The 25,549-nt window shown below is 40.1% G+C and overlaps 1 protein-coding gene across 2 annotated transcripts in view; it reads left to right on the top strand.

Moving 5' to 3' along the window:
- LRMDA (leucine rich melanocyte differentiation associated) overlaps window positions 1–24,632 on the top strand; it is a 690,354-nt gene extending 665,722 nt beyond the window's left edge. For both annotated transcript variants that reach the window (XM_075717814.1, XM_075717816.1), the window contains one exon: window positions 24,553–24,632. In XM_075717814.1, coding sequence (XP_075573929.1) covers window positions 24,553–24,632 — 80 coding nt within the window. The remainder of the gene's footprint in view (window positions 1–24,552) is intronic.
- The last annotated feature ends 917 nt before the right edge of the window (window positions 24,633–25,549 follow it).

The following is a 25,549-nucleotide window of genomic DNA, read 5'->3' on the forward strand; positions in this document are numbered from 1 at the left end:
GATTTCTTTAGTCAATGAAGAGCAGTGTAAGCTGCTGGACACAGAGTATTTTGAGATGCTGGCTGCTTCTTTTCATTGCCTAATGGGAGTTAAGCTCTTCTGAATATCCACCACAGTTGTAGTGCTAAGTTCTTTTGAAAACATCAGCCGTAAATCCCAACTTAGGGAACTAATGAACTGGGCTCATTTTCCAGTGTTAGCACCAACCCCCTGTGAAGGCAGTAGAAGCAGCTAAGTATGCAGGGTTCATGTCTATAGATACACATCTAAACTCTAGGGGCAGATGTTTTGAAAGCAGCTAAGCGCTAGGCTTTACGGGCCAGATCAATGTGGTTCAAGCTTTTAAAAGGAAGAGAATCATGCATAAAATGCTGATCAGGTGCATAAGTGACTGCAAGTCTCTAGCTGTCTATGTTTTCATTACTGAAGTTGCCTAAGCACTTAATGCTCTGCTGCTGCACGTCAGCAGAGGCTGCCATTTTGGCTGCGCTGAGGCTTAGATGGCTGAGTCCTTCCATGGCCCCTTGTGATTTGCAAATTCTATGTCTGAGTGGGCAGCACACAATTCAGTGCAGATCACGGCGGTCACAGACACATTTACTCCAAAACACCAGGCAGAGGGGTAACAGCATGCTAGTCACTGGGTTGGAGAGTATTCTGAAGGTTTGGGAGCGAAACAAGATTTTCCTCTACCTCTCCAGTGCTATCTGACAATCTGTTTTCATCTTCCTCTCTCACACTGTGACCTCTGTTGAGAATCCTCTCTGTTGTGCTGGGGGTGGCAGTGCTCAGCGATGTGCCCAGTTGTCCTGATTTCAGCAAGTGCACCCAGGCTGCACCCCAACTGGGGGAATATGTTCCCCATGGAGCACCATGGGGCTCCAGCTTGTCCTGCCAGAGGCTGTGCAGTAGCTTCTTGCCCAGGTGGTCAGGGAAATGGAGCAGAGACTGGTTTCTTCCTAGTTTAGAGATGTGCGTGGGGACCAGCATTGCACTATACTGCAAAACAGAGTTTTAGCCTCTGGATGTCTATTTTTCTGTACAATCATGTTACAGGGATCTTAGGTGCTACCTGTTAAATCAAAAAGGTGCTCTTTGTTGCCAGTTTAATATCTTTGTGGGTTAGGCCTATGTGTGTGTTTTGTTTTGTTTTGTTTTTAATTTTTACTCAAGTACCTGAATTAGTTAAAAATAGGATTTAGGGATTCTTGTAAATTTAATCATAAAATACTTTAAATTCATTTGAAAATATCATCATATGAACATTCATAAGATTTTCTTTGACACTCGTGGTTATGGTATGCAGTTGTTGTAGTAAATCATGTTGCGAAAGAGTAATCAACCATTAAAATACATACAGTCCTGCTTCATAGTGTAGAGTCTTTCTATGGCTGCACCCCCAAAGGGTGATTCAGTCACCGCTTTGCATCCCAGTGCCATGTTGTTACTTAACAAGCGAAAGTGGTTTTGGATGCTTTGTATATGACAGCCAAGGCTTTAACTGACCTGTCCCATGGAAATGAAGATGAATGGTAACTCTCCAGTCTGCTACCAAATGTTATTCGTAGCTATTTTCCAGTCTTACATAGAACATGTGCTGCAAGGCAAAGGCCATGGCACAAATGGACTATCACCCTTCTTTTGAATTTCTAGCTCTATCGTTTTGAGACTCAATTTTGATGTTACTTAAAATAGCATGTAAATATGTAGAGAAGAGAAAGTTACAATCTTACGTGTTAATAGAAGAAAGTATTAGGAATTGAGATGCTGATTTATTAAAAGATCTTGTGGAACAGCAAACCAAAGCTCTTAAAGCTTCTGTTCAAAGGGAATACTCAATGCAAGGATTTAAGACCAAATACCCTTCTTCTTCAGTATAATGTAATGCTGATTTGTAGAATCGTTGCACAGAAAAAATATTATAACAATAATGTTGTTGGAAGAAGGTTAAGCACTTCTTTATGAAAAACCAACATTGCCCGAGCAGTCTTATTGCCGGCATTGTTCTCTTATTGCATTATAGCATGTGCAACATCCAGGTCACTGCCAGTGCAAACCAGACAAGCTTAAGCTGCGATGAGTGATACTGAAGGGGGGGCCGGGTAAGGGGGGCTGTGTGTGTGGATCTGGATTGTCTCAAACTCAGACCCCAAGCAGAGATCCAGCGCTGGCGAATACAGCGAGAGTCTGTGGGGAAACTCTGCAACTGAAGTCTGCAGGGAACAGGAAAGAGTAGTTCCAGATAGGCCACCTTGACAAAGGTATTAGGTGTAGCAGGACATGCTGGTGTTCTGAACACATTGACAGTTATGAGCTTTTTAAGCAAATGTTTCTCATTTCTTTTTTCTCTTTGTTAGTTAAGTTGGATTGGGTGGCTGGTGCTGAAACAATTTAATCCTTGTCTACAAAGCAATTTATTGCAAGTTATTGCATCCTATTGCAATTGATTGCTTTATTGTTGTTGGCGTGTTCTGTGCTTTTTCTCTTAGAAATTTCATTTTGCAAATGTAGTAATAATATTTTACATGTGTAGAGTGCCTTTCATCACAAAATACTTCACAAACTAGATAGAGTTTTTGCAGTCAGTGGTTTGAAAGGGACTTACGCTGGTTTCAGGACACATAACCATCTTTGCCCATGTAGTCCGGCCAGGCTGAAGCTTTATCATGCTATCTACTTTCTTGTAATCTATATTGTCACCTGAGTAATAAACAGCCAACTTCCATTCCTGGCTCAGATGCATTTACTGCCGTGACTCAAAAACTGAAGTACCTGATGGGTAGGAAAACAGTTTCAATTCTACTGGCTGCCACCCTATTTGCCCGATGGGCCACAAAACTAAGAAAAAAGAAAAGTGTAAAAAAGGAACTTGAGGCCTAAACAAATGTATTGTTAAGTCTTGTTGTTTTCTTTTTGTGTGTTGTTTTAGGTGGGTGTGATTTTAAAAAGTGTTACTGATGCAGATCCTGTGTTTATTTGACCACCTTCTGTTGGTTTTAAAATTTGCATTTGTCTTATATTTATTTTATTGTATGCTATGGCCTAAAGCTAAGACACTGTATTAATAAAGTTGACCAGCTAGAGGTAAGGGCACAAGATTCTGTGCTCTGTGGTAAGCTGGCCTTAAATTTGAGCAAATCCTTGGAAATTCTATGACATTCAGTGAAAGAACTGAATTAATTTAAACTGAACTGCATACAACCTTTTAAAAATTAAATCTGCTACATATATGGATAATACTACTCTTAAATATTCAGCCTCTGTTACTTACTTTAATTCAGTGGATTTTTTGCTGTCTTCACATAACTTCCATTTAAAAGGACAGGCTAATCTACTGGTTCAGACAAAAGGCTTAAGCTCAGCTGATCTGTGTTCTGTTTCCTTTTTATCATGTTCTTGCATTTTTTTCCCTCCGTCTGTAAAAAGGAAATGACAGCACTTCACTGCCTCATGACTGTGTAAGGATAAAGACATTGATTGTGAGATGTTCAAAATGATCGAGCCAAGTATGTAACTAGGCCAATTTATATAGAGAGATGCTTTCAAATTAGATGTTGGGGTATTTTGTCTTGGAGAAGTGTGGAGGAACAGATTAGCTATCTTGCTCAAAGTATTTAGGAGTGAAATGGTTAACAAAATATATATACAGGCAATGTTTAGGTTTCGGAGTTAACACCCTATTGAGATGATTGAAAATAGTTCACATCTTGCTGAACTGTCATTTTGAGCTGTCTGCCAATTTAAGAACATATTGCTGCCTCAGTTAACATATGGTTTGAGTTGATACAGTTTTCTGTGCAACCATGAGAGCTAGACACATCATTATATGAAAATGAAAACAAATGGCTGAGTCCTGAGCTCGCTGCTTTAGGCCCCCCGGTGTAAGCACGAGTTCAAAGCCACCTAGTCTTCCCATTTGGAGATTCCTGCAGCATGAGAGAGTCCGGGTGCGATGGTGAGCCGCAATAGCTCGCTCCTGTGCCACAGAGCTGTGGCACGCAGCCTGTAAGGGACGTTCCCAGGAAAGAAGTTTTACAGCCTGGGCACAATGGCAAATGATCCCCTGGGTAGCTGTACCTAATTTGTCAAGATTTAATTAGATCCTGGGATTGGTGAGCATCCCTTTGGGACTTGAACTCCTTTACTCTACCGCTGGTGTTGCACATGTGTTATACTGGGCACATTAAACAACTGAACCCCAAGCTCTTGCTGCATCTTAACTGTGTTGTACTGTAAGTTAACACTAGCAAATAGAAAAATAAAGGTGAAAGTTTCTAAGGAAACTCTTTCATGAGCACCACGAGGTAGCTGTTGATATCTGCAGAACTAAGGTTGAAAAATTTTCCACTCAATTTATAATGGTTCCATTCTAAGATACCTGCAACTGTTTTTTTTTTTTTTTCTTCCCCAATGTGATAGAAACTCCATGGTTGTGCTACAATTTGCTTTGCTTTTTTTAATTTAAGTTGCAGTTTTAGCACTGCATCTTTTTTCTACTTAGGCTAGGTAAATTTTGCAATATTTCCAACTCATTATCTAGGTGTTTTCATTGCTGAAGTTCCTGGTATGTCTCCTGTCGTAGTAGAAAATTAATTCACTACAAACAAATTATATTTAGATTATTTTAAAGGTCTAACTAAAGCGGACAAAACCAAAACAAAATAAAAAATTGAAGCTGAAATTTCATCTTTTCTTTGTGCAGTGGGGCAAGATGCAGACCAGAGTGACTCAGGTTATGTGTACAGCATAAAACTATCCAGATTTGGATAAATGGACTTTTTTCCTTGTACATATGGCTTTGTAACTGGCTCATTTCCCAACATTCTTTTTGACTCGACTTTTCGATTCAAAGGAATCCAAATATCTGACCAAAACTCATTTAATTTTCTCCTACCTATCAGAAGTAAGTGTTTGTGCAAAATGAAACCACAAAGCAACTCGGGTTTGCTTGTGAGATTGATGAACCATAATGAATCTTTCAATGAACTCAGTCTAAATTTCAAGCATGTAATAAAACACAAAAGCATATCCAAAAGTCACTTTGAGTATATCCTTGCATATCTGGTAATTTATTTTTAGGTCACTTATTTTGGGGCATTTACAAGCCAGTCAACTGACAGAGAAATGCTGCTTAGCAATGCCACCTTCAGATTGCCTATACACGTACTGGTACACAAATTGCAGAGGCGTGCACCAAATGGCAGATTTTTGGCTGATAAGGTAATGGCAGGGCAGCATTTACTACTTTGGAGCTACGCTGCTGGAGGATATAGGCCAAAATCTCTTGCTGCTCCACAGACCAGGTTGTTCAGATACACCGTTGCTTCCTGTGCATTCCTTGGACTTAATTAGAGCCTGCTGCTCCCCCCTGTGCCTTAGCAGAGAAAGTCCTGCAGTGGGATCACAACTCACTATGGTTGTAAAGTGGCCAGGCTGGACTGTGCAGGCACATTGAGCATGGCATCAGCCTCACATTACGAGCGTTACAATCAACAGGACAACGCATTCATGACACATGTTGTCATTCATACATATAATGTTTGCCTTTTCTAAATCTTTGCAGAAAATCTTTTATTTGGCCAAGTTGGCAAATCATCTCCCAGAGTTCCCGGGCCATGTTTCTGATTGCCATCTGTAGTTCCACAAACTTTCTGAAGCGACGTCCTTGTGTAGCTTACCGTATTGGTTCTTTTGCACCCATGCTATGGCTAGGATTATGCTGGATCTGGGTGCTCTCTCCAGGGTTCTCTTCACCCAGGTTGATATTTAACAGTGAGCTTATCACTGATGCTAGAAGCAAATTGTCTCATTCTTCCTCATTTTCAAATGTATGCATAAATCCACATTTTAAAATGGCAGCACAGTGACTTTTGCTGTTAGGTAGAGATCATTGCACCCTAAATGATGTTTAGGCCTATGTGGAATTTTCTCTGTTTGTTACAGGGTGCTTGTGTTCCTGTCTGCAACAGGGAACCCGTCAGATTTGTCTTATACGAGATCTTCATTTTTGGAATCTAGATTACTGCCATTAGGCTCAATGAGTCTAATGCCCTACCACTATGCGTTTACCTAGCACAGTGACACTACTTTATTTATAGGTAGCAAAGAGGGAAGAAACCAGGATGCATTTCATTGATCTTTCCATGTTCTAAATGTAAAATTCATGTGCATTTTTGTTTGCTTTATAGCTGTTCTCTTTCCTTTTCCTTATTTAATATGCACTTCATACTGTGCCAAGGGGTCAGTAGAGCAAATCAAGGAGCCAGATGGCTTACCTCTACCCTAAGGAAACATACCAATATTTAGCTGGGCATTTTACCAAATACAGGCAGGACTGGAATCCACAATAAACGTGAGAGTTGGTTAAAACTGCATCCTTTTCTTAGATTCACAGCTACATCCTCCTTGAGGCATGAGCTTTTTATACTTCACTGCCACTTTCTAGCTTTCTCCAAGTAACTGCATCTTAGAAGATATTAGAGGGGGGTGCAACTCATTTTATTTATGGCCTTTGCACAGAAACAAGTTTCAGTTATTTTAATCTGACTGAAATAAGAAACCATAATCCATGGATGAAAAGACAGTGGACAAACTCAGTTAAATCCTTAGTACCCTGAGGACGTATATTTTGTCCATTTCTGGTTTTTTATGTTCCCTTTTTTCTGCTGTTATTCCCAACTTTAACTTTTGAAAAGCCAAGCAGTTTAAGTGGCCGGGCCTGGGGAGCTTATTTGTATGCAGCACAAATTTCAGGATCTGTTCCCAAGCCTGTGCAGAGTGAAAAATGGCCTGCATTTTCTTGATAGCCCATGTGGTTGTAAAGAATAAATGGCTAATGAATTACAGATGAACATTGACGCAAATTAATCTTCCTGATGTCCCTGGGTTATATGGCAGCCATTTAAAAGTTTAATCAATACACTAAAGTTGAAAACATGCAGGCACTGCAGTTGTTTGGATGTAATAAACATCAGAGGGAAACGGGAGGCTTGTACCCAGTCCATGTATCATAATGACAGGTATTTATGTTTAATGGACTAAATATTTTTTATTGGAAGAGAGCAAATGTCAGCTTAACTTTGTAAGCCCCGCATTCAACTTTCCTTTGAGGTTGGTGAGAGACGGCTGACATGTCATTGAAAATGAAATGTAAAAAAACCAATTGAGACAAAGCGAGGATAAGGAGCTGTTTTGCCGACGAGATGTTGCTTTAATGCTCTGCAACTATTCATTAAATAAAATGTAAACTCTACCATTTCAAACATTGCAGTAAAACGGTTTACTAGGGCAGACTTTTAATGGTTATTAGGGAAAACAAGAGCCAACCGCTGCCAAATATTCTTTTCTGGGAAACATTTTATTTGAAAAGTCTTTTCCTGAGTTACAATTTCAGAAGATTTATAATTATGGAGCAGTCATCCCCCCCCTCCCCTTTTCCTTTTTTGAGACAAAGAAAAACAGAAAAATAACTTTCAGAATAACCATTTGATGGTCCTTTTTTTTTCCCTTTGAACAGAGTAATAGCTTTATATAAGCTTCCCAGAGGCTTGGATATTAATTGCACTTGAAGTCGATAAATTTTAGAGCCATGTGTGTCCAGGAATTACCCATCATTGCTATAAATGGGGAAGGAGACTATACAAGATGGCCAGATTCACCAGGCCCGCACAGTTGCTTGGCTATGTGAAAGACCTCATGAATTTATTTGCTTTAGATAAAGAAAAATATTGTCATATCATTTGGTCTTATAAGAAGACAAACTTCTTCCATGTTAAACAAAAAAACTCTAATAAATGGAAGAAAAACAGAAGATCGTGTTTTACCATCTTTGTGTAATCTGTTTTAGTATCCCATTTGTTGTCTGATCTTACCTGAATGGACCCTTGATGGTCTAGAGTGGTCTCATGAAGATTCTGGTAATGTATACTGTGGAACCACTGCGGAAAGGGAGGATGGTCCCAAGCCTATGGGGCACTGTTTGCTTCTTTGGTGATTGGTTGAACTGGTTCTCTCTCAACTTAATCATCTCCCTAACATACTCCATTCAGTTAAATAATTGCTCTTCATAACAGTGTAGTGAGTCATCTGGTAGAGGTTTGATGCCTGACTTCCTACTTCATGATCTCCGAGCGTATTGTGTTGGCTTTACCAAAAACCATTTAAGGTAGACAAGTGCATTGGGGGAGTGACAGAAATCTCATATTACTACAGAAGCACCTGATATGTCTAACTTCTGTTTGGCAGGCAGGCAATTTTATTTTATCAGCAATATCTATCTCAACATCTTGTTATGTGGCATCAGGTTCTACCTCAGATAAGGTGGCTACTAATATTGTGAATAAAGCCAGATTTGGCTAAATAATGTAGATTGATAGTGGCGTGTTTATAAGAGATCACATGCTGCTTCCTGATAATAAAATAATTGTTGAAGAAGCATCTGAAAATGTAAGTCTTGTCTGCTCCCTGGATGATGAACTATTTGCATTTTTGAGCAAGCCTGTAAATAAATGTGTTTACACCATGAGAAGTAAAAGAATGAAATGAGTACGTTAGCCAGACAGTCTGTGAAGGCTGAAGAACTCATAGTGCAGCCCAAGATTGAAATCGCATAAAAAGTCTTTTTTTTTTTTTTTTTTTTCCTGTCTTCTGCTGACCCTGTGTCACTTGTCCCAAACAGAGTAGCTTCCCAGTCTCAAGGACCCTGTATGGCCGAATCTGATGATGCTTCCAGACATGCTGCTTTCTCCTGATCTTACATCCTGCAGCATGGAGTGGGTTGTTCCTCCCATTGTGTGGCCACACTGCACTATGGCTAGGGTTTACCTGGAATGCAGTGCAAGGCAACTGAGCCATGACATACTGTTTTATGGCCATTAGAAGCAGTCTGTTGAGTAGTTCTGATGTGACTGGTGAAGGGGAAGGTTGGAGCCTTATTATTGTCATAATGAAGCATCAAAGACATATAAGCAGGGTTGCAGTGTCCTGCTGAATTAAGTTACAGTTTGGTTCAGTTTCAAAAATTGTCTTCTGTTTCATAAAGCTCAAAAGCAGTTTTCCAAAGCTGCTCAAAAGCACTAAGCTTTAGTGGCATGTGAAGTAAAACAGCAGCTAGCTACAGCAAAACATTAACAAGATTGCACCAGACAGAGGTGGTGCTAGTAGAAAATTGGAGGTAAAGAGTGGGTGACATTAGATTGCTTCTCTCTGTCAGGTGGAAAACTCTCTTTTCAGTAACTATTCACAACAAAATATGAAGTCCTCTGTAAAATGGTACGTTGGGGAGTGCAAGCTGCCACTATCCAGCACGCTACTCCCACAGCAGAAGACATAATAAGTTATTTTCTTGGTCAACCCATTATACTATTTGACTAAATTACTCCAAGGTAGATTTTTACAACAAGAAGCTTGAGTTTCAGACAAAGAAATCCCTTTTACCGTGGCTTCTGAATATTTTAATTCTGTAGAGAGGCTGCTGCTATGTATTATAGGCTTAATGGATAAAATACAGAAATAAAAAAAAAAAAAAAAATCTGCTGTGAAAGATTTCTTTTAAAGCAAAAAGCAGAAAATGTGAGAACTCCAAGACTTCACATTTGAAATGAGGTTCAACTTCATTGAGAGAAAGTGTCTAAGGATGTATGAAAAAATATTGTCAAATGACAGAATTATTAGTGATTAAACATGGCTTTCTGAGAGCACTTTTCTTTCAGTTCAAAGTTACGTGGGTGTATATATGTACTTAAGTACAGCAGCCTCACACAACTGTCTTGAAGATTTACCAGCCCAGACACACAAATCTACCTGCTCACCCTTTGCCTTAATAAGTGACGATGAAAAAATTTAATGGTGTTTTATCTGTCCATCAAAAAAATTGCCTCTGACTACTGGCTGGATAATGTTTTTCAAGGCTGATATGTACCGTGCATTTAAGTACATATTTGTGTTTCAGTTTTTTCCTACATAGTACCAGTGCGACAAAGATACACGGTATGTCTGTCATATATTCAAAATCTTTAAATAATGATACAAAACTATTAATCTAAAATAATTTTAATCTTAGTGAAAAAGAAGATAAGGAACCATGATTTGGCAAAGTACCTTTTTCTTTACTATGTTAATTTTGAATTCCTCAGGAATACGAATCTGATGATAAAGGGTGAATGCAGTTTGAGAATTATGCCAGTTGCAGCCTTCTTTGAACTGGGACCCACAGCCCTGACAGCTATTAAAAAATGAAGTAACTTTTGGTTCTGATTTTGTATAATGAGCATATGACAAAAAAAGGGGTTTACTTCTACATTATCCTGCAGGTGTAACTCTGCTGTCTGTCAGTTTATCCTGTATTTTATTTTGATGAAGAGAGAACATTAGGGAGAAAAAAAAAAAAATCTCTTCATCAAAAAGCTTAACAGGAAAGAAAAAAGTCTCAAGACAATGTCATGTATTGCTGGTTATTTGTGATGGTTAAAAGAATTATCTGAAAACAAAGAAGTCTTTCACAATGAATCTAAAACACAAAAGCTTTAATAACATTTACATCTGTGTATCATCCATGTCTCCAAATGCAAGTCATGAATAACACATAAACTAGAGCATATAGGGAACAGAAGTGCTAGCACATCATTTAAAATCCAACACACCCCATCGTCAGTGGAATCAAATACACAGCAGGAATGGTTCCAGTTGATAGACACACAATGAAGTCATTGAAAATGAAAACATATTAATTATGTTCCTAAAGGTTAAGATAGTAATGGCTGAATTCTCTAATCCTGGAATAATATTAAAGCCCCAAATCCATGCAGGAAAAGTGTGTAACGTTTCAAAAATTGTGGAAAATTTAGTTTTGCATTCACTTATTTCTGTCTCACCCATGACTGACTCCGCGGCATGGGGGGTAGCAAGGACAAGAGCAGGAAGTGCAAGACAAAGACAAAACCAGGGAGAATTATCAACAAAAAAAGATGTTCTTGGTCCAAACAAGCCACTTGCACTACATGAGCTAATTGTAAGAATAGACCATTTCTAAACTGCAGCTGTTATGTGCTTCAGCAAACCCTGCTGGGAGAACTGCTTTGTAGAACACCTCTGCTAACACAGACACACAGAGAGCCCTTTAACAGAGGAATTCAAAGCACAGTGTTTAAGGGAAACCTTTTCTGCTTCCAAATTTTCCTGAGCTTATTACACGATGGGATCCTAGCTTGTCACTCTGACATAGGTTTCCCTTAAATGTTTTCTATTTTCGTTATCTTTTTGCCTATGTTAAATCAAAACAGCGGAGGCTGAAGGCTCTGTGTGTGTGTGGTGGGAAATCAGTAAGGGGGGCTGGGGGGGAATGCTCAGGTTGTGTGATAGAAAATGATAGGTGTCAACAAAACCCACAAAACACCTAGCTTGGTCGTGGTCATTTTCTTTGTATGACAACATTTTTTTTTGCTTGTCCCTGGGGACTAGTAAGACCACTCATATGGCAGTTAATGTTACATGTATTCTTTCTCTGCTCTTCTGTTTTCTTCTCCCTCCCCCAAATCCTCATCCATGCATCTTTGATGCAAGACTATTGCACGTGGGTTCCTAACTATATTAACTCCGCTGTGTTGGTGTGCTGAGTGTCCCTGATCCTTTAACGTTTTTATGCTAAAATCCAAATCCTCCCAACAGCAAGGGGTTAATTGTCTGCTTTCAATGCACTTTCAAACTCTCAGCTCTTGGGAATGATGTTTCCATGCGGGTTGAATGTAATTACAAAATAATATAGGCACTCTGTCTTATTTTCAGTGAGTGATACTTCAGTCCTTGCTGTTGTTGCTGCATGTGTTTATACTGGGGCTTTTCCTTCAGTGTACTTGATGCAAGGTATTTGCAAATTTGAGCCTTTGGGCTTTAAATGTTGTGCTGCTTCTTCTGTTCCTTATTCACTACAGATTATGTATAATTGATGACCTGCATTTACAGACATGGGTGGTATACAGATGTAAATGTTATTATAGCTTTTATATTTTATGTTCTCTCTGAAAGATCATTTTGTCTTTGAATAATACTCCTGTTCAGATTTTGGGGGGTTTATCTCTAAAAGAGAATATGAAATGGATATTGCGCATCGTATATTTCTTAAAAGTAATTTGGAATTTTAGGGTATGGGATTGGTGGTGACTGATACACTGCCTGGATGAGATATATCCCTTTGAAAATAACAGCGCCAGTACATGCCTGCATCTGTCTAACCTCATAATTCACTTTCACATTGGGTTATGGATGTCTGCATTCAGTGAGTCTATCTTCCCTTTAGGTATTATTTCAGCCCTTTGAGATAATAAGGAAAGTTTAATTGCGTTGTTAATTGATTTTTTGCACAACATTATTACCTTGATTGATTGCAGAGTTGATGAAAATGTTAGACACAGGCAGTGTAAAGTATCAGCCCAGTAAGGAGTGGGAGCCTTGTGGAGAATAGATAACCTTGATGTTAAGAGCTATATCCTTCAGATATGTCTTCCCTTGACATATTGATGGCCCTTGAAAAGGGAAAAGCTGATTGTATGCAGAATGTAATCATTAAACCCACTTCAGCTGGCTGTTGATTAATTTGTTTTTTCCTGAAGGATCTAGTTAAAGAGAAGGCCTCACTAGTATCAACAGCAGCCATTTTCCAAGCTTCAGATTATTCTTAACCCTCTCCTAGAAGAAAGAAAAATGATACTGTCTTGGTTTAGACAGGCAAATTGTCTGAAAACATTCAGTCCAACTGCAATTTGGGGATTATAACACTCACTTTACCCCGTTAACTACTGCTTCCTCTATGACCTCTCCTCCCCCTGCCTTCAGTATTCAGCTTCGCCACAGCCACAGTGAGCAGAAAGTCACGTTTGATGTTTTCTGAGTAAGGCCAGTGTCTGTTCTCAGCAGAGATGCCAACAGGGATGTCAAGCTTGTTTTGCCCAAAGACTGAAATGCTTCAGTAGCATATAGCTGCTTCCCAGGAGCCTCTCTGAAAGGACCAGAGGGTTCACTGCACACACGTAAGTGGTTAAGATTTCCTTATCCCTGAGAAGATCTTTCTTGAATAATTTTTTGTTATTGCTTTTGAGATCTTGGAGGTCTTCAGTAGGGCAGTTGTGCTGTGCGTTGCTTCAGAGCAGCGGCTGCTGTGAGCACAAAGGATGCTGTGGAAGTCAGTGTGCCCAGTACCTTACTCCTTCAGGACAGAGAGTGCTCAGCGCTGCCCCAGGCTTAGCAGCAGCAGCTGCGTACCCTGCTGTTGGATAGGTTTAACCAAACGGTGACGATGTGACTAGCTTTCGCGCTGTGAATTCGTGTGATGGTCTAATCCTGGACTACCTGCTACCTTCAGAGCGCGCTCTGTTTTTATGGCGCCCACTCTGAGAGCGAAGGTGAGAGTATTACCTGTAAGAGCCATTGCAGCAAAGGTGAAGAGTATTACCTGTAAGAGCCGTCGCCCAAACAGCCTTCCTGTGGCAGATGAGGCTTCCTTGGCTGAAAAACATTCTCTGGATTGAGGGACAGCTTCTGTCTTAAGCATTTCTTCCATTTGTGTCAGCGAATGACCCAAGACATCTAAAATATTCATGCAGCTTTAACCAAGCAATTGAATGTCTCGGAAACAGGTTGTGGTGGAGGTTTTATCCTTCAGTTAACCATTTAAGGGGTATTTGGTAAAGTAGTAGGTAGCAGGTTATTGCTTCCTGTTTAGCTTGGTAGTCTCAAAGACAGTCGCTGTTAATTTGTGCTTGTGAGTGATACGGTGATCAGTGTTGCTTGATTGTTTGGCCAGATGTGTTTTATTAGGTCCAATGTGCACATTTGCCAGTTGGCTCCTTTTTAATATGGGGACATGTTAACTTACGACATAGTCAAGTCTGACAAATTTGAACCAGCCAAATAAGCGAGTAATATTTCAAGCTGTCAAAGCGGGTGAATACTGATTAACTGACACACTCCAAAAGCTCTCACCAATATCCGTGCTCCAGTGGAAAACGTTTACTAAGCATAATACTTGTTAGAAAGTCTTTGGTGCTTTGACTAAACTTTAATGACTCTGACCCTAATGGAGGCTGTTTAATGTGTGTATCTCGAACTATTTCTTAGCCCCCTATCTTTTATTTTTAGCAAAAGCTTCCATAAAGGCTAAAAGTGCACTTGTAAACTATGTTCTGCTGTCCACTGTGTTTTAACCTTCAGCCTCCCTTTCATTAGCATGTTTTTAAAAGGAGGCTGAGGAAGGGGGAAAAGAGTTGAGGATAGGAAGCAATGACAATGTTTTGGCATGCAGCACAGGAGGCAGTCAGTGTTTGGGAACTAGACTATGGCCAGTAAGTATTTAGCAATAGCAGATGGTGTTACATGTGATATAGTATAGAACAAAATTCTGCTAAGAGGCAAGCCCAGACTTAGTCCAGAGAAAGAGATATTTGCTGAACACTTTGGATGTTTGGATCCAGATGCACTTCTGATTTCATTTGGTGCTATATAGCAACAGAAGAGAGAAAGGAGCTCACCAGCAGTGTGGGGTCCGGATGTGTCTTACAAAGTGCCAAATGCCTTCAGCTTCCACTGGAAATCAAGGGAATCCAGGGCCTTGTAGTATCGGCTTCTTAAAAAACGCTTGGTTTTGTGTTAGGAAGAATCATAGCAATCCTATCATTATCAATTACTTAAATGTTTCCTTTGTTTCTGAGGAAGGGCTTATGGAAAGGAACAAGTAATGGCATGCAAAGAAGGTTCCCTTAACTGTATCATAATGTGACAGCAGCACTATTTCATTATGCTCTTTAATTTTATTTGAGAGACTTTCTTTCCCAGCTTTAAAAATAAAAAGCAACTTGTCTTTATTTCAGATGACTCTCTTGAGAAATTTCAAACCAATTGAGCCAGACTGAATTTTGTATGGCTTTTTTTTTTTTCTCCTAATGTGAACTCCTCCAGCAGGAACACATTTGAGATCCAAAAGCAAGTTTTACTCATGAGATGAGCCAAATTTATGTCTAAACTCTCCAGAAGGGCCCTGCTGCTCAAATTTTTTTCACATAAGAATTTGTAATTTTATTGGAATGCTTGCAGACTTTCCAAACAATTATTCCAAAAGTTTGCTTTCTGCCCCATAAATCATGGTACATTTGTTTAATTCTATCACAGTTACTAAAAGAGCTTACTTCCCTCTTTTTTTTTTTTTTTTTTTTTTTTTACTGCTAATGCGATTTGTGCGTGGTTAAAGTTTGCGAAGTACAATATAATTATACTCACTTTCTGTTTTCTTAATGACCCTGTCATTCTTTATGGTTTAACTCCATTGCTGATTAATGTAAGTATTATTAGTAGAATGTAGGCCAAAGTATGGAGCAGCCTACAGAAATGCCATTTTTGCATATGTTAGCCAAATTAACTGAAAGTCTTCTAAGTTAATATGGTGCGTGTACACTGAACAGCTGAACTTTAATATATGGTAGGGATGGGATTTTACAACCTCCCTTTTCCTCCACCATGCTGAATATATTAGAAGTGTCTCTTACATCACTTCAGTGATCATACTGTTGCATTATCAAAAAGTAATAGAAAGATAGTTAAAAACAGCGCTAGAAGTTATATTGTGGATGTGAGAGAATAACAGGTGCCACCCCAGCTGCAGTGGAAGCCGGTGGTGTAGACGAACGGTCACTCCCCCCCCACCCCCCCCCCCCCCCGCCCCCAACATTTTGAGCCTTTTGTTCAGACCACTACCCGGCGACATCCTTTTGTAGCCGTCTGTGTACACAAAGTGATGCTCGCCGAGATTAGTCCACCAGAAGTCAGGCTCCTGGGCGAAAGGCTGAAAGCAGAGGTTATATAAATACAGGCTTTGATCATGACAGAGCAAGAAATTGGCTGCAAAACTAACAAACAGTATTGCTTTAATTGTCGTATCGGAATATTTGGTTTGCTGGTGTGGTCCGCTTTTTAGACAACTGCATGCTGCCCTCTAGTGCCCATGCTCTCGGCCTGGAGCTGCCTGATGTGGGGGAAGCCGGGCAGATGCGTCTCTGCTGGCCGGGAGTGGCTTTTTGCCTGGTTACAAAAATTGTGAGTCCAGTTTGGGGTATTTTGGTCGTTAACAGAAAGCAATTAAGCTCTTGTGGCATTGGTTTAGAGGTGGAGGGTATTTAACAGATGTAACCTGACTTGCATCGGATATTTACAGTAATTTGTTCTGCTTTTACTCTACTACTTTTATTTAGACCATATATGTGAGAATGAGGCATATGAAGTATTTAAAAGATTAAAGGAACTGTGAACCCATACCTCCTTTCCTCCACCTCCTTCAAGGGTATTCAATATCTACAAATTTAAGCATCACTTCACCTGTAATATCTGGCACGCTGATGCTTTCTGTGCACTTGGGTTTTTTTGACTGCAGTACTTGGCTGACTATACAATTTATGTTTCTGAGTATTTAAAAAAATCTGCTTTAAAATTTCAACATATTTAACAAGAAATATTTCATCATAAAGTCAGCATTAATTCCACCCATGACATTACTTGAGAGTGCAAAAATGGTAAAGATGCACTGAAGAGACACAAGCATTCGGGTTTTTTGTTTGATGATTTTTGCTTCATTTTTGCTAAAGGCATCCTCTCCCCTCCCTTCCCCCCCTCATTTCTCTGATGATGGTTGCAATAAGCATGGAAAGATTCCAAAGAAATCCCAAGTGTGGGACCTTAAATTTTAACAATGATACCCAGAGGAGTACGGAACTGGTTAATGATTTAAAGTATTATGCCCTAAATGCTCCTATTTTAGCCAACAGTAGAGAATCTGTAGACAGCACATGCCCAGATCAAAGCTGATCATGTCAATGTCATTCAAGGATGGAGAGATACCCTCCTTTCCCCCTTCTCTCCCCCCTACCCTTTTTTTAAACAAAGTATGACATCTGAGGAACAGTGTGTTGATTGTTCCACTGCCAGGATACGCATAATGGAAACATTAGCTCCAAGATAACTTTTAATCTGTCAGCCTAATGGTTCCTTAATGTGTAGAGGGCTTTAAATGTATGTCAGCCAGGGCTGTATAAAGTAATATAGTTTGTGGCCTGAATGGATCTAGATGACTCCGCACCATGACACAATATGGTTTATTATTAAGTATCAGCTCATCAGCTTATTCCCACGGACTTGGACAAGCTTCTCAATTTTCCAGTAACAGATTATGTGAGAAAAAGCTGGCAGTGCATTTTTTTCCTTCCTCTTTTTTCTTCTATGTTTTCTTTTTTCTTTTTTTTTTTTCCCCCCTTCCAAATTACAAGTTTCATCTCCAGCTGCATTGGGAGCCTGACGTGTATTTACAGCAGGCTGCACTTTATCACACATCAGCTTGACTGCTAGTTTACACTGAACATTTATGCAGCTCCCTTGGCCCAGGATGCAAACTTCACATCTTTGTATTCCTATCACCTTCATTGCAAATTTTTCCAACATCCTCTCCCTGTTGACTGCTTTCCTTCCCCTCCCCTACTCTCACTTCCCCACATACTCCCCCTTTTTTCCCCCCCTTCCTACAAACAGGCCAGTGAGACTTGACATGTCACAGTACTTGTCTGTGCAGGATACTTGCAATAATTCAGTGTCTTAGTTTGCCTGCTCTGATTCCTCTCAGCTCCAGCTTAGGTGTACAATTCCAACACCATTGCTGTAGACTGGATACAGATTTGATCTTGTGCCTTTTGGTAATTTCTTTCAGTCTGACAGACCACTTTGTGCCCCATGCTGTAGGATGTCCAGAGGAAAATATTCTCACTTTTTGGCATCCCTGTGCAGGGAGCAGAGCAAAGAGGTAATTCATCTCCCCTGAATGTGAAGGTTACCTTTCTTTAGTGTTGTTACCCACAGAGGGAGGGGAGAATGAGGATCAGCAGTTTGCTACTGAAGGAACGTCCTCCTCCTCCAGCAACCCTGCAGTGGACTACATTCCCTAATCCATGGGGAGCTCTCTGGGAGTATTTGGGGACCACTCTGTGAGTATTGTGGCCCTGCTGTGGGAATTCTGTTTTAGCCACAGTGAGCTCTGTCCTCAGCCTTCTCAAGCACAACCTCATCCCTTCCTGCACAGATAGTTTTGGAGGAATTATGCATTATTTTTGCTTACATTTAGTGTTTCTGTTCTCTTAAAAAGAAATTAATTAGTTTGTAACATAAGGGAAGTTGATATTTGTGCATTTTTTATTTGGGCACTTGTGAGTATTTTATGATACCATTTTTGGAAATTTCTGTTTGGTTTTGGTTTATTGTTGTGATATTTCAGGTCTTTATAAGATAACCCTTCTACAGTATTCAGCTGTAGCACAACCAAAGGCATTCATGTCCTTATCTGTTGTATGCTCTTCTTTCTGTTGCTCCCTCTGCTCTGATTTAAGGAGTCCAGATCCTGTGTCTTGACTCCAACCTGTAGTCTGGCATTCTGGAAACTGCAGTTGCAACAAACAGATTTAATTGTAGTAGTCAGAGATCCCATCACGTTAGCAAGGGCAGCTGTAACTCTTCTGTTCTTTTCCTGTGTCACGCTGCAGTTTTTGAGCTCGAGCTTCTCCATACTGACAGTGGTTTGTTTGCTGGGGCAGGGTGAAAGTCTGAGTGGACCTCTCTGAGTTACATACTTGGCTGCTTTTGGGAGGACGTAGTGACCCAGGTGATCCTTTACACCTTTTCTTATCTTCCAAGTGATCTTCTCGGATTCCAGTGTCAGGGAATTCATAGGCTGGGTCGTATTCAATAGAAGCAATTGTTCTGTACCACCAAAAGTCAACATGAAGTACAAAGAATCTGCCTATAATTCCCTCCCTTCTTGTCCTGTAAGGTTATAGTTATAAATCTTTTATTCAGTTTGGTCCATTTTCAGAACATGGACCAACAACGTAATTCAACAAGCATTCTTTTCCACTTTTGGCTCTAACAGATCTCCAAAAGTAAAGGATTTCTTGTTTCTAATTGCTCAAACTATTGTTCTTGTTTATAAAAATACATTTCTACATCAACAACTATGAAAGGCCAGCTATAAATAAATAAATGTCTGCAAGTTAAAGCAGGTGAATGGACCTTAGAAGACTGACTTGGACAAACACTCAACATTTTTGGAAGAAAAAAAATTCCTTTTGTTTTTTGGTTTTTTTTTTTTTTTTTTTTTTTGCGTTAGTAAAGAATTTCCCTGATATTACAGCCACAAGGCCCAGTACAAAAGCGTACTACTCGGGTCCAAGTAGACCTTCTGTTCATTCTTTTTTTCCTATCACTGTTAGATATTTAACATCTCTCCTCCCCTCCCGCTTCCTCCCCGGCCCCCCACCCTTGCGTGCTGTGAAGCTTTGCATGGATCTGTGCTCCCCAAATGTCAAGCTGATTTGGCTAATGTCAGGCTAATGTTTTTGTGGTTTGGGGTTTGGTTTTTGGTGTTGGGTTTTTGTGATTTGTGGGGTTTTTTTGGTTTGGTGTTTTGTTTGTGTGTTTTGTTTTTAAATGATGGCTGTGAGAGTATATATAATTTAATTGGCCTGATTTAGCAGAAAAAAATAACCTACGTGCTACTGAAGGTGAGAGGATTAGGCTCCTAATTTCTTGAAAAATTCTAGTACTTCATTTCTCATAGAAAGTCAAGGTGGAATTGAAAATAAGAAGTTGTCAGCTAGACAACTCGATTAAGTTGTTAGAATTTCCATGAAGATAAATATAAAATGAAAAATTACTAAACTCCTGTACAAAAGGATTTTTTGTTTCAAACCAGCTTTACTTATCCATTAGATGAAAAGGCTTTTAAGAGTTTTAAATTAATTCAACTGATGGAGGTGTTTTGCCTAAGTCAGTAGCATTGTAGACTTGAAACTGTTTGTAGATAGGTATTTATTCTCCTCTAAATGTTGCAGGTAGGGAATTATTTTCCTTTAAAGGAAGTTTATATTAATATTTGAGGGAATTTTGCAACTTCTGTTCATTAATTGTAGAAAATGCCCAAGTGCCTGTGAAAAAAATGATAATGGTATTGATATTTCGTCCTGAAGGGTCTCAAAACAATTTACAGACTGGTAGTATAACCACACTGAAATGCACCCAGCTTCTTGGTGGAACATGGCAGCTGTTTAATAGCCCATAGCAAAACTATACAACAGCAGGTTGTGGAAAAAGAGATGAATACGGATCAAATACAAATCGGCAGTGGAGGATTTGGGTACTGTGCTCAAATTAAAGCTAGTCAAAGTGGAATTCCACTAGAATATTGAGTCTGTGTATAGAGTGCTACACTTGATCTGACCACAGCTCCTAGTATGAGGACCTGTGGTTAGCCCATGTGAAAGACAAGCAGAGGACTATATGCTGAAATGTAATCCCTGGTGTATACTGTAGACCAATGTGTTTGACAAACAAGTCTAATTGTGAATACTTTGCTGTTTGCACTTGCAGAGGGGCTTATTAAAAACATTTGATGTTAAAATGGGTGCCTGAGGGGGATCTTGGGCAGATGTGGCAATAGATTTTGATGGGGGTGGCAAAAGTTTTGGCTTGACTACTTAGTTTTGGTAATTACTTTTAAAAGAAAACAGAATGCTACTGGAGAAGGCTGCGTTGCTAACAGCTGCCCCAGCTGTGATGGCTGAGAGGTGTTTTTTTAGAAATGTAGAGCATTTATTTGCTAGGAAAAAAAGCGAACCAAGAAAGGCAACAAGATGCTACCAGACAATTATGGTTGTGTCACTGTTGGCCTGAGCTGGATTTTGACCTGTGACTGAGGCTGTATGATCTACAGGTCTAGCACATCCCATTGCAACTTCTTTTTGCCATTTTCCATACATGAAGATCTGCAACCTTTTTATGCTCCAGGAAAGCGTATGGAGGTCCAACTGCACCATAACCCTCTGCAACACGTGCCCAATTTAAAAGGAGCAAACATGACTTGAACAATTTTTCGTGTGCTTTACATGTATGTATTTATTTATTTGGATAATTGGGTTTTCCCTCAGCTAAGGAAAAGCTGGTGTTGCTGACATTACAATGTGTTTGTGAAAAAAGACTGATACCACAACACATGCAAGCAACTGCAAGGCCATTACTTACCAAGCATAATTAGAACATCCATTCCGAAGGGGGAAAACATTTAAAAGATAAAGAGTGAATTTAAAAATGATTCTTCCCAATGCACTTTTTTCATAATTATAGTTTTAACAGCTTGTGGTGATGGTAGAAGCAGCTACTTTAGAAAAATTAGAAGCCTCATTCAGGGAAGATGATCCCTCAAGAGACCTTGTGTTGTCATTTCTTAAGAACCACGAGCAGAAACCTCATTCAGGATGCTGTGTGTTGTTTTGATGTATAGGGCGTATACTTAGCTTATTATGGCCAATGCTGGATATTTTAATTAAAAAACAGCACAACAGCCACAGATGTATTGTTTCCCCCTTATTCCTCTCCTTGTCTGTGTGCAAAAACACAAGCATACTCCTGCCCCTGAACTGCAAGGAATATACCATAGCAGATAGGCAGGAGAGAAGCAGTAGCTTTCCTAAATTCATGTGTGACATATCTTAGCATCAAAATTCTCATTGCAGCACGCAAGCCTTTTGTAGTCCTCTGAGTTTTCTGCGGTTGCCAAAGAGAGAGGTGGGAAATGGAGAGGGAAACCAAACCAAAACAAAAAAAACCAACCAGCCACCGCATTTAATTTATGAGCAAGATTATTGTTTTACAAATAACCTTTGTGATAAGTAAAGTCTCATGGCAACATTTTCAACTGTGCTTTTATCAAGACTCTTGGAGCAGTGTGTGTAATATGCCTGGCAATCGAATCACAGCTGTGTGCCTGGGTAGGGAATCTCTGCGGAGACAACACTTCCTTAATTTAAACAATTGTAGGCTGCAGGAGTTCAAAAATTTCAGCTGACTTTAACTGTCACTAGCCCAAGCACCTTTATCCCCAGGCGAGCAGCAGCAGCTGGATTTCATTTCCTGCTGCCAGACTGTCCGACATCTTTGCTGAACATCCCGGGAACTGAGCGTCTTTACTTTAAGGATTTTATTCAAGGTGACAGCTCCTCACACTTTAGCGTTCAGATCACCTCAAGTAGCTGAGATATCAGTGAAAATGAGAGCACTTCTCCAGCAAACTCCAAATTTAGATTGACTGAGGTTATCCTTAGGCCCCTAGACCCAGCCTCCACGACAGCACAGGCCTGCCAGTAACTTTAAAACTACAGTGGAGTTTGTAATGATGTCTGGGGAGAAATATTCTGCTGGAGCAGTGGAGGATACTGTAAGCGATAGGAAATGATGTCAGATTTAGTTAGGGCTGGAGACAGTGTTAGAATATACTTGGCATAATATGGCACCGGTATCTCTGTCAGCATCTCTGTTTTCTGTCACCGCACACAATCCCGGGCCTGTCTGTAGTCCTGACAGTGTCTTTTCAGATCAGGTTATTGCCAACTTGGAGACTGGCTCAGCGCAGCACTATACGGCCCCCTTTGTTTGAAGTCTGCCCTTTTGTCATTAATGCACTTGATGTCTATTTAAATCTGACTGTGAATGCAGTATCTGTTTTCCTGTCAAGAGATCATTGACAATATTAATACCTCATGTCCTTGCCTCATTTTCTAAGCGCTGACACCTAGCTACAGTCTCCAGCATTCATCAAACAGCACTCTCTCACCAGCATCTCTATAAACAGTCTTGCTTCCAGTCCTTAAGAAATGCGGCAGACCTCAAACAAGACTTTTATCAATGCCAGTGAAAAAAAGAGTCTGAAGAATGCCATTAATAAACTGTTCGTATCCTTTACATTTAGAGCTCTAAATGGCCTGGTTACCAACCTAATGCCTGCTGCAGTTTGACTTGGAATATCGTCTGGTGGTGGGGGGGGGGGGGGGGGGGGGGAAGAAACCCACCAACCTTGCTTTTCATTAGATGCTTGTTTAGGAATCATACTATCATCCCTTGAATGTGGAAGCCGCTCCACTAGTGAAATTATTAAAATTATTGAAGAAGGCTCCATGGAGGAGGGGAAAAGGAATCAGGCACTGCACCATATAGTCTCCATTTGTGTTATCCTGAAGAGGCATGGGTTTTTCACAACAAATGACAGGCCTATCAATTTTTTTTTTTTTTTTCCATAGGAGCATGTTACTATCCTGATGTCTTAGAAGGAAAGAAGAGCATGGGTTAACATTAATCTTGCACAGCCCATGCCTTCCAAGGCTTTAGTTGCTTATCTGATGCACGTTACACTGGAAAAATAGATGCAGAATATACAAGCTTGCGTAATTAATTCATACTGCAGGTGAGCACAGTATTTGCTGTGTGAGTCGTGGAAAGCTGAAACAGCAGTGGATTGAGGATCTGCTCCTCCCCCATCTTTACCCTTTAAGTAAGGCAGTGTTTGTCTCCTTTGGGCCAGGTTATGTTTGCCTTTACGGGGGTGAGCTAGGTACTTCAGCGATTGCTGTGTTAAGACACCCCCAAGGTAGAGGAGACTCTCACCTTCCTTCCATGTATGGCAGATGACTTTAATTCGACTATATGTGCCTGGGGGCATAAAGAACAACTCTGCTAGTAAAATTTAGCATCTTTGAGGGTGTTCACAGGTGGGATGTGGCTGTGAACTTACGCTTTCACATACCACTTAGTACCACCAGAGGGGATGCTTTTGAATAAGGTAGTGAGATCTGCAGGTAGGTGTGTCTTACCCACAGCAGTTAAGGCTTCTTCAGGCGTCTTGCTGCCTGTACCCACTGAGAATAATGTGCCTTGTCTCCCAAAAGCAGAGTTCTGGCTAATTTTTGAAAGCATTCTCTATGTACCTATATTTAGCATAATTTGTAATTGCACCTTGCTCATGGGATGCTGTTTGAAGAGCTACTTTGGACATGTTTTTGCTAAATGTTTATTTGTATGTCTGGGAAAGACGCTGGAGTCTGGAGGGCTAACCATTAGGAAGTCCCAAATTCTAGCCTGTGTCTGTTGATGACTTGCATGTGGATTTCAGCCGGTCACCTCAGTTCTCTGCCGCTGCAAAGCAGGGATGGCTTTAGGTGCTTGCAGGATGACTTTGTGAAGGTTTGAAAGGGTTTTCCTGGATCCACATTAAACTGCAACTATTTGCTGCTTTTTTCTTTTTCATTCTAATCATCAGGAAAGCCCCGTAAACATGTAGCAGGGAGATTACAGAGAGTACAAAATGTAAATTCAACCCAGACTTTCTGGTTTTCAAAAGCAGGAGAGAGGTACTGTGATTTTAAAATATAGTGTATGATGTTTCAGTGTTATGTCGTTCCATTTTTGAAGACACTTGTGGATATATGTTTAACAGGATAGGCCATGCAGGTATTTGAACACATGTTTTCCCAGTGGATTCAAAACTGCTGATTGAAATGGTAATACTGAATATTTCAAATGCACAAATTTTGTTTTGCGGGACAAGGGAAAACCATTCCCTTCCCTCCTTCAAATGTCCCTACTTATGTGCTTTATTTGCGTATTATGCCACTGCTGTCCTGATTGTAATTAATTTCCTTTTTATTGTAGGCATTTTGGGAAAATGCCGCTACATTTACTATGGAAAACATTCCGAGGGCAACAGATTCATCCGAGACGACCAGCTATAGAACACAGCATTGTTTCATGCCTCTTCAGTCCCTCTACATAAGAAGCACAAATTGCATCTAAATTTTAAGCATATAACTAAAGTCCTCTAGTGCCTTCTGCTGACTTTGCCAAGCCTGTCAAGATCATCCTTCTATCTTAGTCTGAGTAGTCACATAGAGATTGACATGATTGCCTTTAAGCAGGTCCCATCCACCAGCGTGACAGACAGCTGCAGCCGAGCACCCAGCCTGACAGGAGGAGCACTGTGATGGATTGCCTGGTCCAATTGCTGCTTGGAGAGGAGCAGGGGTCACACCTGGGGCTCAGTGAGCATGCTCCATCGGCCGGCGCCTTAGCAAAAGCAGCGCGTTTATCTCCAGCTTGCCTGTTGAGCAAAAGTGGCCGGCGATATCAAAGTGTTTATAAAAGAGAGAGGCTATAATTTCAGATGAAAAACCCCTTATCTGTTCTTATTTTTTTCCCTGTGAATTAAGTGCTTGTGTTTTTATCATCTCGTACATGCTTACACAAGTCCTTTCACAGTGTTTTTTTTTTCTGTTTGGTGTCCTCCTTCCCTCCCAAATGAGCCTAGATGGTTTATTTTTATTTCCAACAGGGGAAAAAAATATATCCTGAAAATATTTCAGCCATGCAAAGTACTATCAATTTGTATATTTATTCATATGCAAAGGAAAAGGATTTAAGCAGTTTTGCAGACAAACAAAGTTTGCTAATTCTTAAATTACATCTCAACATTTACTAACTCTGACCTTCAGAAAAGCGATCATTTTTTAATGCTGTAGAATAGTGGCACAGCTCAACTTGGAAGCAGCCCTCAGTTGTCATATTGACAGTGTGTATTATTCCTTGTTTATTGCACAAGATATTTTTAATTTGTACAGAGGTTACATTGAGAACTAAATGCTTAACTTTGGAA

Source organism: Pelecanus crispus, chromosome 10, assembly GCF_030463565.1.
Source record: "Pelecanus crispus isolate bPelCri1 chromosome 10, bPelCri1.pri, whole genome shotgun sequence".
Classification (NCBI taxonomy): Eukaryota; Metazoa; Chordata; class Aves; order Pelecaniformes; family Pelecanidae; genus Pelecanus; species Pelecanus crispus.